General features: G+C 40.3%; 1 protein-coding gene across 2 annotated transcripts; it reads right to left on the bottom strand.

Moving 5' to 3' along the window:
- Nucleotides 1-260: 260 nt before the first annotated feature.
- Nucleotides 261-17,338, bottom strand: LOC311037384 (uncharacterized protein). Of its 2 annotated transcripts, none has more exons than XM_084046520.1 (19): nt 17,070-17,338; nt 13,934-13,974; nt 13,174-13,259; nt 12,911-13,087; nt 12,548-12,755; nt 11,733-11,813; nt 10,978-11,147; nt 10,215-10,531; nt 9,160-9,193; nt 8,293-8,421; nt 7,101-7,245; nt 6,330-6,427; nt 5,396-5,635; nt 4,746-4,998; nt 3,814-3,881; nt 3,254-3,394; nt 2,668-2,834; nt 2,124-2,214; nt 261-1,426 (listed from the first exon to the last, which is right to left on the bottom strand). In XM_084046520.1, exons 1-19 carry the CDS (start codon nt 17,103-17,105, stop codon nt 1,332-1,334), a joined length of 2,577 nt encoding a protein of 858 aa, XP_083902646.1. In that variant the 5' UTR covers nt 17,106-17,338; the 3' UTR covers nt 261-1,331. The 2 variants fall into 2 exon arrangements, with proteins under 2 accessions (XP_083902646.1, XP_083902647.1); XM_084046521.1 differs by having other exon boundaries at nt 6,330-6,424.
- Nucleotides 17,339-17,889: the final 551 nt, after the last annotated feature.

Here is a 17,889-nt window from a genome sequence, read left to right as displayed (position 1 = left end):
GCTGATTTGGAAAATGGACTGCATTTATATAGCGCTTTACAATGTATTTCACATTCACACACAGATGGCAGAGGAAACCATGCTAGGCACCAACCTGCTCATCCGGAGCAATTAAGGGTTCACCGTCTTGCTTAAATCATGGGTAACACTTGCGCCGTACCCTTCCTAGACACACATTACTTACTCCAGGGTAAGTATGTATACAATGAAAGCTTTTTTTTAAATTAAATATATTTCAACAAAACGCAAATCTGGTTAGTGCAAAAGTATTGTACACTTTAATTATATATAGAAAAAATAAGAAAGTAATTAAGAATAAACAGATGCTCAAAAATAAACAGGCATCACAGTGGCAATCTTGTATGACAAAAAAACAAAACATTTCTATATACATCTGACTATAGAAATTGGAGATGCCCAACAAACGATTTGGAACTTATGGAACTCAAATAACGGACCGACCAAATTTGAGACGGATGACGTCATCTGGTCTAACGGGCTGTAACCTGTAGCCCAAATAAATAAACAAAAATCCAATTTAACAACAACAAGTAAACGAGTGATGCAACAACAACCTTCTCAGAAGTGTTCAGACATGAGGTTGTTTTCTGAGACGGGGTCTACTTAAACACAGTGGTTCTCAACCTTTTCTCCATCAGGGACCCACTTTAAAAGTCTCAAACGTGTTTTCGGCCCGACTATCTGACCAGTTAACCCGGTGGGGGTCAGATGGTGGTCAGATAGGTCGGCCGCCTGCATTTTCAGAGCATGTTTATTTTAATAATTTATCAATGAGATCACTGGAACAAACGCAGTATACTATATGTTCCTATCAATCTATCTATATCTATCTATATGAGAACATAAAGTATACAGCGTTTGTTCCAGGTTTTAAAGATAAGAGAAAAAAAATCTCAGTGTTGTGCCAATTGTTTTGGGATCCACTTGCAACACTCTCGTGGCCCACAAGTGGTCCCCGGCCTACAGGTTGAGAACCACTGTCAGACCCTCTGCTATACAGCCAGCCCCATAGGAGCCACGCCATTAAAAAAAAGTAAAAAAGATAACTGAATGTACAAAGAAAATGTCTGTCGGTTGAAAACCTCATCATGTCCAAAACTGTTACTTTTCAGGACTCAAATAAAAAAATAGCAGCAGTAGCAGATGTACAAGCTCAATGCGTTTCGAGCTTGTGGGACTGCTACTGCTGATACTTTTGTGTGACGCTGTGGCATGAACAAGTAAGCCGTTAATTTACAGGATAAAGAGGTTTCTGCAACAGAAAGAGGTTTCTGCAACAGCAACAAAACGTCCAGTATGAGAAGGGGTCCTCACTGATCATCCGTATCTGGTCCTGGTGCCAGCATGCGGGTGTAAAACAGCACCACAGGCTCCTCACACAGGTTCTTCAAACTGTGGGCATGTCCTGTGTGAACAGACCAATACAATAAGGAACTAATTAGAAAACAACGCAATCCTTGTGTCACAAACTGTGTTCAGTATGACCAACAGTTACGTTTATAGGAAACTGATCAAAATAATATATGTTCCAATAGATACATTGTAGTTATTATTCACAAGCTTGTTGCTATTTTTCCCCCCCATTTGTTATTTATTAAAGCCACAGACACACTAAAGGAGCAGTTCAACCCCCAAAAAATTACACCCCCCATCAAGTCTTGAATTCATGGAGATTATTTAGTTTGTCACATTTCTAAGCCAATAATTTCATGACCGGGTCATCAGTCAATAGCAGACTCATTAGGAGACTCTTTGAGTCTCCGCCGGTCATCAAATTATTGTCTCAGGAATGCGACAAAAAGTGTAATTGATAGAAAACAAGTTATGTTTTGGGGTGAACTATTCCTTTAACAACTTTGACTTTCACCATAAACATTTTTCAAAAGTAGCAGATCTACAAGCTGAAAACACGTGATGCGACACGGAGTGAGCCTGTAGATCTGCCGTCTTTTTGCTACTTTTGAAAGACGCTGTTGTACGACAACAGCATTCATTTACGAAAAAGAAAAGAAAGTTGGTTGGAACAATGCAGATATACAAGTATTCTGCCTGAGAGCGACGATATCCAACTACTGTGGTACCGTTTCTTGTGGAATGCTTACCACATGGCACTATGAACGACCGTCCTGTGTTGTAATGGGAGGTCTTACAGTCGATGGTCAATGCCACACAGCTCGTCAGAACGTGGTAAGCCTGTAATGCACAAGGTTAGACAAAGTAGCCAGAGTCAGAAATATACATATAGAACGGTACAACATAACTGAAGGGATAGTTCACCCCAAAAATGACTTTTTCTATTGATTACACACCCCATGGAGACTTGAATTCATGGAGTTTTTTTGTTTTTGTCGCATTCCTAAGACAATATTTTGATGACCGGCGGCGGCTCCAGTAGTACACTCAAAGTGTCAACTTTGAGTCTCCTACTGGAGACATTAGCATCTTTCCGCCGGTCATCAAATTATTGGCTTAGGTGACAAGAACAAAAAATCCACCATGAATTCAAGGCTTCATGATGTGTGTAATTGATAGAAAATAAGTAATTTTTGGGGTGAACTATCCCTTTAAGTATCAAGAAGACCCCACGTTGAGAACCAATGGATGTATACTGCATGTACAGTAGTAAAAACAAATGAGTCTTCTTACAGTTGTGGCACTGTGATCCACCCAGAGAGGCTTAAGCATGTTGGAGCCCAGCAACACCTTCCCAACACAACAGTGGTCATGCAGAATGTCGGTGCAGATCCCCAGGACTTTTCCTCTGTGGGAAAACCACTGAAAGTCATCTGGAGTGATGGGTCCAGGTACTGCACCTATAGCACAAGACAAACAGAGGAACCATTTAACCCATTAAGACCTGGAACGCATCCGTGTCATTTTAGATTTCTTTGGCTATTAAAAAATAGCAGATATACAAGCTCATAGCGCGGCACCGAGCGCCGCGCTGTGGGTGCCGTGGGTCTCTAGGAGGCCAACTAAATGTGTGTGTGTGTGTGTGTGTGTGTGTGTGTGTGTGTGTGTGTGTGTGTGTGTGTGTGGAGAGCTAACACACACTCACTTCATAGACTTGACAGCAGTGATGACATCGAAATCACTCAAAAATAGCATATCTACAAGCTCGTATGGTATATCTGCTATTTTTGAATAGCCAAAGTATAAAAGGTTAAAATGATTGTGACACTATATTAACAAATCTTGCTGGGGACCCCCTGGTACCCCCCCCCCCCCTTACCGTTGACAGGGGCAGGCATGAGCGTGTTCAACCAGGCCGTGAGGCCTTCCTCATCACGGGCCTCCAGGGACACTGGAGCCAGAGGGTGCGCACACATCTCTGTGGCGGACAACGCGGAACGGACGCTCGATGATGGAAGAACTGAAAGAAAACAAAACCGTGTTCAATGACACATGAGGCCATGGGTAATCATATTATAATGAGCGTTAGTGAGGACCAATTATATGGATATAGGTTTAAAATGGGTGAAGTGAGGTGTTCACTCAACAGTAAACAAACCCACATACAGTATAAGTGTATACAGGGTATCAGCACATTTTTAAAGTGACAATTTAAATCATTTTAAGAGGTTTTTTAATACCTCTAAAAAAATATTACGTAAGAAATATGCCTTTTTTTTACAAGCTCACAACGCCTCGTAAGCTTGTAGATCTTCTATTTTCACAATATTTATCTGTGGAACCGAATCGAAAGTGTCAGGGTGGGGGGGGGGGTTCACTTAAGATCATTTTGGGGGGTCGTGGCCTGATAAGATTGAGAACCACTGCTTTAATACGTACATGCGTCCTCTTCCTCACGAGTGTCCAGTTCAAGAATAGAGGACGGTCCGCTTACGAAGCCTTGGGACCTGTGGAGGAAAAAAAGAAAACTCAATTAAATACAGCTTTTTACAACAACCTTTGTTGTAGGACCCTTCCTCTTTCCATGGTGGGCTGCATAAATTCCATCAAAATGGTCGTTAATGATAGTTCATATCATTATGGTCATTGTGCTTGGTATGAATGGCACTTAAGCCTGTGGTTCCCAACCTTTTTCCCTTGGAGCCCCTCTCATTACATCCGATAAAAGCTGAGACCACCCCACATGTGCATGTACGCATACATTTAAAAGGATCCCTGACTAATAAGCCTTAATACATTATAATTGCCCTCTATAACAAAGATTAAGAATTAAAAACACCTTAAAATATTTTAGAAATGGTTCATCGTTTAACTCAAGGGGGACAACACCGGTCGCAAGTTGATGATTTAATTTGTCCAAGTGTGGTCCCGTCCTATGGAATGTATGGAATGTGCTAATGAAAAACAATATTGTTTTGATGCTCATATTAACCTTTGGAAGTGTTACGTTTTTAGTTATGTTTAGGTTAAATACAATTGTTTTATTGCTGGGCCACAGATGGACAAATGACATCATCAACTTCCATCAACACCATATGTAAAATTAGGATGTTTTAGTAATATTATTGTTACAGCCCAGACCATTAGGGTTTTATGGAAGATGCTTCTGCACACATTGCACACATTGTTTGACCACTTCAAATGCTATAATCTTAAAATAATAACCCAAAATAGCTTACATCTACAAGCGAGCTCGCTGCTTAACATGCTTTCATAGAAGACATGCTGGGTCCTATGGAATTCAAATGACTGAAATAATCAGTTGTGAAGAATGACAATTTTAATCCATGAGCTTATTTTCATGAGCTTACTTGTCATCAGAGAGCCGATTTCTGTTTGGGAAGCTGAAGCCTGAGGGCGAGGATCGTACAGAGGTTTCTGTAACGACTGAGGCTGGTTCTTTTACAGGCGACTGTTCAACAGAATCGCCGGCATCTTCCACAGCCGGAAACTTGCCAGAATCTCCAGCAGCATCTTCCACAGACGGATCCTCGCCAGAATCTCCAGCATCTTCTTCCACAGATGGATGCTCAACGGAATCGCTGGCAGCATCTTCCAACAGGGCTGTGACGATCACGACATTTTTAGTTGACAGTTAATTGGCGTGCAAATAATTGCGATTAACGATTCAATTGTGTTTTTGACATTGGGCATTTCCGTTTGTTTTTTGGGCTTCCTGAACAAAAGTTGCACATGGCAGATATGACAATTAAGTTAAGTACACAAGAAATGGCTGACGATGACAAATAAATAATGTACTATGGGCAAAACAGGCCATGCAAATAATGATATACTAAAATAGCAGTAATAGCCAATATATATATATATAGGCTTATAGATTGACAATATCCACAGTTTTTCCAACAGATGAATTCATAATTGCGATTATCTCAAATAATTGCCATTAGGCGATTATCTAATAATTGTGGCAGGCCTATATCTTCTAAAGCTGGATACTCACAGAAATCGCTGGGCGGTGAAGCCTGCTCCTCCTGGACAGGGAACGATATGTTATCCTCTATTTTGTGACGTTTGCTTGTGGCGCTCCCCGTGCTGGGACTGCTGCCCAAAACTTCCGCCAAGAAAGAGCTCCTGACAGCCTTTGGAGTCGAAGCGAGCTTCCCTTTCAGCGGGGGCTCAGGGGCTCCTCGCTGTGGCTTTGGCGAGATTGCCATGTTGCCGTTTTCAGGGCTCCCGTCTCCTGTAAAAGTATCAGACACAATCAATCGGTTATCAATTGAATTATCCCGATTCCTCGTGATACATCTGAAAATAGAGTACAGTAAATTGGGGCTGCAACGATTATTTTCTTTGTCATTAATTACTCTATCGATTACTTTTTCGATTAGTTGAATAAGTGCGTTTTCTTTTATCACACGTTAAATATCAACGTATTGACATGGGGGGGGGGGGGGTGTATTAGCAGGGGGTCCACAGCTAAATGATTTAGTCAGGAAACAAATGGACCCTTACGTGTCAGTAACTCTGAGAGTGTGCAAATGACCCATAGGGTCCTTTTGGTTCCATTTGTGCACTCTCAGAGTAATGGGGGTCCGTGGCCTAATGCTGAGGCAAACTAGGGATCCTTGAAATGGAAAAGAATGTTGAGAATCACTGTTCTAGACCAGTGTTTCCCAAACCTTTTAGCTTAAGACCCTTTTCTGATTTAGGGAATTTCATAGATGTTTTGTTCATTCATGAAATTCTTTTTAAAAACATTTTGAATGTGTTTTCAGTTTGTGATTTTTTGTGGAAATCTTAAGAAAATGTTATTACATAATTAATTAATTACAAATAATTACATTTTGGAAACAAAAAATAAAAGGATATTCACTCGTGACCAACGAAAATGTATCCACGACCCACAGGTAGAGACCCACTGTTCTAGACCTTACCTTTCTGCCCAGGCTGTTTCTTAGTTGCCCCCACCTCAACATCTCCAGCTGCCCGACTGGGATGTTCTCGTGTTCTTTTGGGCATCTTGCTGGGGCTTCTGTCACAACAATCAAACTTTTACTTGACAATACATTGTCACTTTTTTTTTTGCGATTAATGATTTTAATTTTGAAGAAATTGGCGTTGAATATTGTCAACGCCAAATAATGTCTGTTTGGCTTTTAGGCTTCTTAAAACAAATTGCATGGGGCAATGAAAATTAACTTTATACAGAGAAATGAATATACAGAGAGATGACTGACATATTTAATAACTATATACTTTCAAAATAATGTGTTGTGAGCTTGTAGATGAGCCATTTCCAACATTTTCTTTTTTTATGTTTAGTTTTAAGACATCATGATTAAAATAAAAACGCACTTTAAATGCTTCTCTAGGAAACTTCAAGGATAAAAACACAACGAAGTCGGTGTCTTATTTTCATTGTGGTCCTTGTTTCCGACATGGAAACGATGGACGCTTATGCAAAAAGAATTCTCAAATAATTGAAACAAAGTCCCAAAGGGAAGCACGCACATCTCAACAAAAATATCTCAGGTGCTGAATACGTACATTGGAGAAGGAGGAAGGGAAGTTCGCACACAAACGTTTGTTGACATTGACAACGTTTCGTACATGTTCTACTGAGAGCTGAGATACAGTGTTCCCTTCCTTCTATCTCAAATAATTGCCATCATCTAGCGATGATGTAATAATTGTGACAGGCCTACCTGGGGCTCGGCTTGGTCTTCTTGCCAGACGTGGGGAGGTCTTCTGCGTCCTGTGGTTCCTCCTCCCCCTCCACCTCGATCCCATGGCTCAGCCACCACTCTCCAGGCGGCTTCCTCTGCCTTTTCCCTGACACCCCCACAGAGTCTGAAGCAGAGTTATTGTAGTTAAAAGCAGTGGTGGAAAGTACAGAAAGTACATTTACTGTACTGTACAATTTTTAGGTAGTTTTATTTGAGTATTTCCAATTCAATACTTTTATTTCTACTACACTACATCTTAAAAAAGGAAAAGATTGTACTTTTACTCCACTACAATTATTTGAAAACTTTAGTTACTAGTTACTTTTGCAGATATTGATTATCATTACAAAAAACACATTAACCACTTCAGCCCTATCGTGTATATACTTAGGCTATTTGAAAATAGCAGCTCTACAAGCTCGATGCGACGTGTTGTGAGCTTGTAGATCTGCTATTTTCAAAAGATTTTTATTCTAGACATACAACTTGTGAAACAGGACGTTCTGTATTTGCCAAGTGGTAATGCCTAGCAGGTCAAAACTACATTTCTCCCCAGAGCAAGCAGGCAGGCTCCATTAGCTCAGTGGTAAATATGTCAGCACTGGACACCAGGGTTCGAATCCGGGGTAGAACAGGAAAGTTACAGACGGTAGCTTTAACTAAAACCAACAAAATAAAAACTATAATTGAAAATTAAAACATATTAATATGGTTAACTGACTAAAAATCTCCTTTTGCAAAAAAAACGATAACTGCATGCGTTAATAAAACTAACTATAACTGAAATCATTGAGAAAATGTCCTTAGTTTTAGCCTTTGTCAATATTTAATAGATAAGCTCAGTATTTTGGGTGGATATTAAATCTGATTTTAATATTTTTTTTGCTGTGCCAGTTTCAAGCCCTGTTGAGAAAATTGTCAAACATTTTCTAAAATAGGGAAAATCTACAAGTTGACATCGGGTCGCATTGCAAGCTTGTAGATTGGCTATTTTCGCATTTTTTTAGTCTTTTAAACTTGCACGATTACATTACAAAAACTAAAACAAAGCTTTTTTCAAAAGTAAGAACAGAACAAAACTATCAAACCCACATCCAAAACAAATTAAAACTAAATTCAAAACAAAAAGGCAAAATGAAATAACGAAACAAAAATGCAAAACTACAAACACCTTTGTTTGGAGAGGAGTTTCTTTCATCGGAGCTTAAGATTATCTGGCTGGTGTTTCTGTTGGGACTTTCATCAGAGCTGGAGGTGATCTGGCTGGTCTTTCTGCTGGAAGCCTTTCTGATGCCCTCGTCTGTGGGATAAAAAGGCAAAAACATTCCTGAGGCTCATATGATGTTACTTAAGCAGGGATTCGCAAACTTTTTACCCATTTGATATAGTTGCCGTCAGGTGGAAATCTCATACAGTATGTCCCAACCTGTTATTTTTCAGGATTCAATTAAAAACTAGCAGATCTACAAGTTCAAAAATTGTGATGTGTTTTGAGCTCAAGCTTGTAGAGGTCTACAATTCTTGGCATGCAACAACCGTGGCGCGACAAATGGATCAGGCTTTACCAAACTTCAAGGTTCAGACCCTCCAAAATTTTCTTCAGAAAGGGAGATGATACAACTACAAATTGACGTCATTGCCAGCTTCGGAAGGGCCAGTCCCAGAACTTGTCCTAGGAACACGTGCACTTCCAGATGTGCACTTCTTCTCCGAACTGTAACTTATAAGGGAAGCTTTTCCGAACCGGAAGGCCAATCCTTCTGATGTCAGAAGGATTGACCATAATGGGATATTTCACTTTCAAATATGTTTGGGGTCATTTAACATCTACTCTGGCTTTTGTGAACACCCCAAACACCTTTTAGGTTCGATTTAAATATTTGAATTTCATTTTATCAGTTTTAATTTTTCCATTGCACACAAAAGCCAGAATAGATGTTAAAATGACCCCTAACATGTTTGAAAGTGAAACATCCCTTCAAGTTCTTGTGGTGGAAAAGAGCCATTGGATACCACACAAATTAGGAGGGGAACCTACCTGAACTCGCATCCTTCTCTTCTTCAGAGCGGTCCTGTTGAGTGGAGAATAGGGATGCAACCGTTAATCAAACTAATTGATTGAATCAAATATTATTGAGAAATCGATTAGAATCAAACCGATTTTGGAAAGACAGCAGATCCATGTACAAGCTCACAACACATTGCAATGCGATGCATATGTGAGCTTGTAGATGGGATATATTCTGAACCCATGTTCTTGTCGTTCTACATAAATCCAAGCAGTTGAAGAAACTGAAGATTGAGGCTTTAACCTTTGCTTTCTGAGACCATTAGGGTTTCATGGAAGATGCTTCTGAAATACCTGAGACCATTAGGGATTCATGAAAGTTGCTAATGAACATCAATTTACAATTGAAGCATAATAAAAATGACTTTAAGCCATGTGTATAAGACTGAAATATGACTTAAGTGGTTAATCAGACCATTTTATTTAGTACATTTCTCGATTTGACAACTAATGGAAACGAAATCTAGAGAATTACAACTCTAAAAATAAAAAAATGTTTTAAATCTGCTTCTTGATTCAACGATTAATGGAAAGGGAATCTAGAGAATACAGCTCTCAACTACTCCTACTCCAACTACTCCTCCAAGTCCAAACAGATAGGGCTTTATTAGCCTCATTTTAAGGCTTGACAAGCTCCCAACACGTTGCACGTTGTGAGGTGCCGTCATACACAACACTGTTGTGTGACAGGTGTAAAACATGGCTTTAAGTGGTTATGGTCCGTACACACCAGGAGCGTTTAGTTCGTGCGATGAATTTAAATTGGCATCACCAAATTAATAGTCAAGTAGTGTAACATTCGCCAGATGCATTTTCGTATCGCCTCTTTTTCTTTCTGATAAAAAGGACCTTATATCAGATCTTTATTTAATCGATTAAAAAATATCTATTTTTTTGGTACATAATGATTATAAAGTTACCAAAAAATAACAATTATAAATTATATATTATTATAATTAATGGATCGTTGTAGCCCTAGTGGAGAACAGGGTTCCATTATCAAGCTCATTGTCAGATTTCGTCACCTTTCTCTTCACAGGTGTGCTCCTGGATGCAGCTTTGATGGGGCTCTGTGAGGAACCTTTCTTCACAGGTGTGCTCCTGGATGCAGCCTTGATGGGGCTCTGTGAGGAACCTTTCTTCACAGGCGTGCTCCTGGATGCAGCTTTGCTGGGGCTCTGTGAGGAACCCTTCTTCACAGGTGAGTTCTCGGACGCAGTGGAGCTCTGTGAGGAAGCCGTCTTCACCTTCTTCTGCCGTCTTCGCAGAGAAGCAGCCTGACGTTTCCCTGTGGCCCCCGAGTCCCCGTCCTCCTCTATTGGAGAGTCTTTGGAACCCTTGCCTGTTGATATGGATGGACGATATATGACTTCAAATCAATATCACCATTATTTCAAACTTTTACCTTGATTACAATTAATGAACGGTTATTTAAACATTTATTATATATGTACAACAAAGAATAATACGGCGATAAAGGAGTAGTTCAAACAAAAAATTACTTGTTTTCAATAGAGAATACTTTGTTTTTGTCGCATTCCTAAGCCAATAAGAAGTCTGAAGGACTCACTCTCCTACTGAGTGAGCAGCCACCTGGTCGAATAAATGACTGGAATAAGACAAAAACTATAAATCTCCATGAATTCAAGGCTTCATGGGGTGTGTAATTGATAGAAAATAAGTTTTTTTGGGGGGTGAACTACAGCTTTAAGTGGTTACTAATCGATTTATTGGAATATATAAAAAAAACCCTGCTGATATATTTTTGGTTAATTGCCCGTTAATTACCCGTTGAGCCTAGGTCCTCTGAAGCGGAGCTTGTCCCCTGCTTCTGCCTGGGCCGGCTGCTCTTGGCTCTGCTTAAACTAAAGGGAGCGATGTCCTCGTCCACTACCATGAACTCATCTTCCTCCAAAGGAGGTGTTGGAACCTTTGACTGTGTAAAGGAGTCCCTGTTCCTATAAAGATGAATTACAAACTGATTAGGTTGTGTTTTAAAAGGTTCAAGTACCTTAAAGTAAAACACATCATCACTGACATCCATATAGGTAAAAAAAAAACAACAGAAATCAAACAATGAACATTTTGAAAGATATACCCATCTACCAAGGTTGTAGATTGGCTATTTTCACTACTCATCTTACAGAGTATATAGGGCCCCAAATGGTAAATTGAAATATTTCACCAGGGATGCACAATAGTGTTTCAACTCACTGTGTAGGTTTAGAGTGCAATTTAAGCATCTTTATGAAAGCGGATGCCTTGAAGATTTAAGTTTAACCCATTAAAACCGGGAATACATCTGCGTGTCATTTTTAGAGCGCTACAAGCTTGTAGATCTATTTTCAAAAAATGTTTGCAAATCTTTGAATATATATATATATATATATAAAAATATGTATTTTGTAGAATCGAAACCTCAGGTCTTAATAGGTTAAGAGACAGACCATTGCGTTATCCGTCAATACACAGTCAAATGAGTACCAAACAATATTCATTACTGAAAAGAAACTGATCATATGAGGATGGGAAAAAAGACTTACCGTGGTGCTGCCGCCTTCATCGAGGGGGACCGAGTTTCCTTGAAAGTTTCAATGGGAGACCCCGCCTCGGAATTGTTCAGCCTAAAAAGGGAAAAGAAAGCACTGAAGAACATTCTGCGTAGTCCATTTCCATTCGATTTCCATTGCTTATCCGAGCAATCCCAAGTTGTCTTCATCTAACTGTCACGTGAAGACAGTTCAAAACTGCTTTCCATGGGTTTTACCTTACACACACGTTACAGTGTATGTAGAATACAACACTGGTTCTCATCAGGTTAAGAGACCTCTTATGAGTCGGTAACTCCAAGAGTGTACAAATGAAACCAAATGTCCATTTGTACACTCTCAGAGTTAGAATAACACTGAGGAGTAGCTTGGGGACCCAGAGATAACAGATCTTAACAAATCAAACTGGGGGTCAGTTGAGAATCACTGCTTCATAATATTCCTTACACCATTGCTTCTCAAAGTGGGGTCCGGGGACCCCCAGGGGTCCTTGAGGGGGGGTCCCCAGCAAAAGTAGTTAACAGAGCATCACAATCATTTTAACAACTTTATCGATTTATAAGTTGGCTATTCAAAAATAGCAGATCTACAAGCTCACAGCGCATCACTTCGTGCTGCACTGAGAGCTTGCAAATCTGCCATTTTTGAGAAATATTTGGAAAATAAATATTGAAAATATTGCATAATTTAGAATTGTTTTAAACATAAGTCTTCTTCTGGGGGTCCCTGGCACAGAATATATTCAGATGGGGGTCCGCGGCCAAATGCATATAATTTGGGGGTCCTTGACATGAACAGGTTTGCCTTACACTCTGTTGGACTTCTGCACTATGCTCTCTGGCTCTTCCTCGTCCTCCACCTCAAAGAGATCGACATCCGCTTCTCCCCATGGGACATGGGACTTTGCGGGACTTGATGCCCAAATTGGTGGATTCTTTTCAAATGCACAGGGGCTCTGTGATGACGTTCCCCTCTTCACAGGTGTGTTTGGAAGGGAGGAGTCTTTAACCACTTTCTCTACATGGAGAAAAAAAGGAAAGAAAACAACAGACTAAAAATGCAAGCATGGCAACAAGAAACTTTCCAAAGCTGAATATTTCGTAATGCCAGAGGTAGGGCTGTCACGGTCCAGGCCCAGCCAGAGGCAACCATGTACTTCGTGATTTTCATACCAATATCCTGGCATCTGGATGGTGTTGGCGACTGCAGGACGTCCGACAATTCAGATGATGATCCTTCACTTGGATGAAGGCGTCCAGGTGCCAGTGCCTCCATCTCTCCTCGGTTTACCGTTAGCACTGGAGAGAGGCTTAGGTCTAGGACCTCACCGTTATCCGAGTCTGAATCTTCTAATGTAAGTAAAAGCATGGGTCAGCGATCAGGGGAAATGTATGATAAAAGAAACTACCAAAATTCAACTTCATCACACACTTACCCAAACTATCAATTATCCTATCAATGTCATGTGCTGTTATCCCGCCTTTCAAAGTGCCCTCTCCTGTCCTTTGTGTAGAAGATGGGCTGAGAAGACAACATTAACAAGTCATTTCTCTATAGGGTTCGGTATTGAAATTCGGTTCGAAGTGGGAACCGAATGCAAATTGCCGGGTACCCATGAAAATTAAGGAATCGGAATTGATAAAATCCTAAATCCTTTATGGGACCAGTACTTTTTACAAAGCGTAAACAAAGATTAACAAAGCTTTAACTGCTTCCTGTTGTGTTGCCATGGAATAAATGTACAAGGTCACTATTTATTACATTGATTAAAAGTTGGTAAAGAACACCAAGGGTGAGCGTGAAAATAGCAGCCAGGGAATGAGACTAGCAGGACATTGCCAAAAGACATCCAAGAGCTGCCAGCCAGCAAATTGGTGCTGAAGTAACTGGGAACCAACACACGGGCATCGGCCACGAGGCCGTCCCACATTAACAAACGTGGTTGGACTCAGGAAAGATGCAGGAGTGCAAAGTACCAACTAGCTGGCCTAGATGTATGGAGAACCGGGATGACTGGATGTGGCGATAACAAAGCTTTAACTGCTACTGCTGACCATTGTGTTGTCATGGAGTAAATGTACTATTCGTTACATTTATTAGAGCAAAAAGTAGCATTTTCTATCTCAGGTGCTACTAGATTCTCTATTTGAGTTGCATGTCCTTTTAAGCAAACTTGTCATTTTCACCAAGCATACCTTTCCTTGTGTGACGAGTACTGTAGGTCCACGGTGCTCTTCTGTTAAAGAATGACATGGAACAGTTAGTACATTTTTATTAATAGTTCTTAGTTTAGTTTTCTCAATAAAATCAATAATTCCAAAAGCCAACGTGTCGGAGGTCTTTGCTAAGCTCTGTTGCCCTGTACTCTGGGATATGATAAAAAAATAAGGACCAATTATATGAAGATATGGCATGCTCCTATAAAACGTATATACCCTGTGAAAGTTAATGACAACTGTTATAGATGTTGTGCTGGTCATGCTGAAACTTGGCCTAATTTACAGTCAGAGAAATGCAGCTGATTCCAATTGACAGGTTTTATTGCGAGTTGTGAGTAAGTTACAGAAAATTAACCATCAGAAATGCTCTTAACATTACATTGATCAAACAAATCTATGAAATGTTAATTCACTAAATGTCAGAATAGTCACTTGAAACAAGCCTTAATGTGTCGCCAATCAGAGTTGTACAGTAATAAGCAATATGCACTAAAACAGGGATCTTCTATAACATACACTAATGGTAAAGGAAACAAAATCCTGCAGTTACACAAATTGAATCAGTCTACAGCAGTGGTTCTCAATCTGTGGCTCGGGACCCCACATCATTTTTTGGGGGTCCCCAGATGACAGTGAGTGGAGGGACAATTTAAAGGACTTAGGGAGTAGTTCATGACAAAAATTAATTAATTTCTATCAATTACACACAAACATGAAGCCTTGAATTCATGGAGTTTCTGTCGCATTCCTGAGCCAATCATTTGAAAACCGGGTCATCGGTCAGTTTTGGGCAAAACGCGAAGGAAAATAAAAGCTGGAGTCTAGTCAGTAGAAGACTGACGTTATCTGCTCTTCAATAATACATGCAATGTGCACTTCAATACAATGGGAAAAAAACACATGAAAAAACTTACACGGTCATAGACGCACACGCAGTGTCTTCAGAACAAACCTGGCTTCAGAACAAACCACTCCACTGACACATGCCTTCTCTATTTGAACGACTCTATCAAACAAGAGATTGAAAAGGGCAAATATTGCGGCATGGTCATGCTGGACCTCCAGAAGGCTTTTGACACCGTTAATCACCCGATTATGATCAATAAGCTCAGAGCAATAGGTTTTGATGACACGTCAGTGAACTGGATGAGATCCTACCTGGAAGGGAGGGAGCAAGTGGTGGAAGTAAACGGCACCCAGTCCCCCCCCCTCCCAGTGACTTGTGGTGTTCCCCAAGGAAGTATACTAGGACCCTTACTGTTCCTGATATATGTGAATGACATGTCGTCAGCCTGCGACTGCAACCTGTTCCTGTTCGCAGATGACTCGGCCCTGCTAGTCTCGGACAGGGACAGGCTGCAGGTTGAGAAAACTCTCAGCTCTGAACTCAACAAGATCTGCATCTGGCTCTCCGACAACAAGCTCTCATTACACCTGGGCAAAACGGAATGCATCCTCTTTGGGTCCACTCCTAACCTCAGAAAGGCAGAGAGCTTCACGATCAAAGCGGGTGATGATATCATCAAAAGAAAAAACGAAATTACCTACCTGGGCTCTATCTTGGAGGCTGACCTCTCTGGTGACAAAAATGCTGAAAAAACGATCAAAACGGTCCACAAAAAAACACGCTATTTGCGGAGTATTGATCGTAAAGTCAGTAAGAAGACTCTGAAGACTCTTGCAGTGGCCCTCATACAAGGTCATTACGATTATGCATGTACTTCATGGTATCACAACACCACCAAGGCCTTAAAAACAAGGCTCCAAACATCCCAAAACAAACTTGTAAGGCTACTTCTTGGCCTCAACTACAAAATCCATCTAACCCCTGATCATTTTGATAGGATTGGATGGCTTAGGGTTGCGGACAGAGTACAGCAACTTGCTATGGGCCTGGTCTTCAAGATATATCACAACATTGGGATCCCCCTGTATTTGTCAAAATACTTCCAAAATGTTAATGATGTCCACGATCACAATACCAGAGGCAGCTCCACAAACCTTGTCCAACCCTTTTTTGGCTCAACAAAGGGAAGTAACTCGTTCTCATGCTATTCATCAAAAATGTGGAACGCCCTACCAAAAGGAGTAAAGGAGTGTAAAACCCTACTCTCTTTCAAAACAGCCCTAAAGATACACCTTCAGGAGGCTGCAATTGGAAAATGGCCCCTGTCTAAGTCCTAACCTAACCTACCCCCCTACCCCCCCCCCCTCTCTCCTTCTCCTTTTGTACATATTTCTCACTCTTCATACCAGTAACCTGTAAACTGATTGTATGACATTCTATAGTAGTTGTGTATATCTGTCTGTCTCTTATATGTCATCATGATTTGTGTGCATGGGGAACTCATTTGAAACAAGCTCTGTGCTTTTATGAGTCTTCCAGTTTAGTAGACCTTGTATTGTGAATTTGTACTTCCATGTACTGTTGTTCTCATGTCTTACTAAATAAAGTACATCAATCAATCAATCAATCAATCAATCAGCTAACTTGGAAAAAGGCTTGAAAAGACTGCATAGGTGAAACCAATTCAATAATTGCTTCACTGATTACAAATATCTGGCACCTGGGCCGCTAATGAACCGTTATGAGACAGTGCTGCACAGCAGGGACTTTTACACACTCAAATATTGTACTTTTATTACAAATATTTGAAAACTTTAATTACTAGTTATTTTGTTACCAATATTGCTGTACTTTTACTCAAGTAAATTTTAAATTCCGGACTTTTAAAGGAGTTTTTCTACATTGCAGAATTGATACTTTTACTTAAGTAATGTGTATTCAATTCATTGATTGATTACTTTAATAATCAATCAAATACACGGTCGACTAAATAGGATTAAAAAAACACCCAAGAAAGCCAATGGCTTGTTTCAATTAGGGTCCTTTTGTACTCAATTACATTACATTACATTACAGTCATTTAGCAGACGCTTTTATCCAAAGCGACTTACAATAAATTGATCGAACATTTTAAGATTAAGCTTGAATTTCCTTATTTTCTTAACGTGTTTAATTCTGGCATCTTGTTAAATCCTCTGTTGGCCTATAGTGAAGTCCACTGATCTAACTTTCATTATAGCATCACATTTAACACAATAACTTTACCAGAGTTGGCGTGGATGAGGATGTTTTGGTCTCCATTGCTGTGCTAACTGTTGTTAGCCATTCGAGCTAACAACCTCGGGGGGGGGGAACACGTTTTAAACCGAAGGCGGTTTGTTTATTTCTCGCTTGGTGGTGTGTCTTGCCTTTCACTAATAGTATCTTCGCTAATAAAACGCTAACAACAACCCTAACTAAGTTAGTCGTGTGTTAGGTAAACCAATTTAACGTCAACTCAACAGGTTGTTTTGTTTTTGAACCGCCCCCGCTCATCTGCTCTACAGTACTGCTTCTTCTTCTTCTTGTTTTTCTGCGGTTTGTATCCAGCTTTTTGCTGCATTACCGCCACCTTCTGATTGTTGCTACTTCTTCTTCTGTGAGTTTTTTTATTTAAGGCATCCAGCGTTGCCAAATTGTGTGAGAGAAATGAGCAACCAGGTCTAGGAAAACAAGCACAAAAGAAGGAACTACACATGAGCACTTTAAACCTTACCTCGCGTTAGGCCTAGGCCTAGGCCCTAACCTCTCAGACTTTCCACCTCGGAGGAAAACTTTAAACCTTTATAGCCTAGTGCTATTTGAAAATAGCAGATCTACATGCAAGAAAATAGCAGATCTAGACACCCGGAGCCCCCTCTTTTGTGCCAGAAAAGAAGATATTCCACCAGACGAAAACATCTTTTAGTTACTCCACTGCGCCCCCTACAGATCTGGTCAATGGATTTTTTCTTTCGAGAAGATCTGTAGGGGGCGCAGTGGAGTGACTAAAACATTTTTCCTTCCGGGTGAAATATTTTCTTTTCTGGCCCAAAAGTATATTTTA

The sequence above is a fragment of the Gymnoscopelus microlampas genome (genome assembly GCF_963454915.1).
Source record: "Gymnoscopelus microlampas genome assembly, chromosome: 21".
Lineage (NCBI taxonomy): Eukaryota > Metazoa > Chordata > Actinopteri > Myctophiformes > Myctophidae > Gymnoscopelus > Gymnoscopelus microlampas.
The sequence above is the reverse complement of the archived record's forward strand: the minus strand, read 5'-3'. Positions and strand labels throughout refer to the sequence as shown.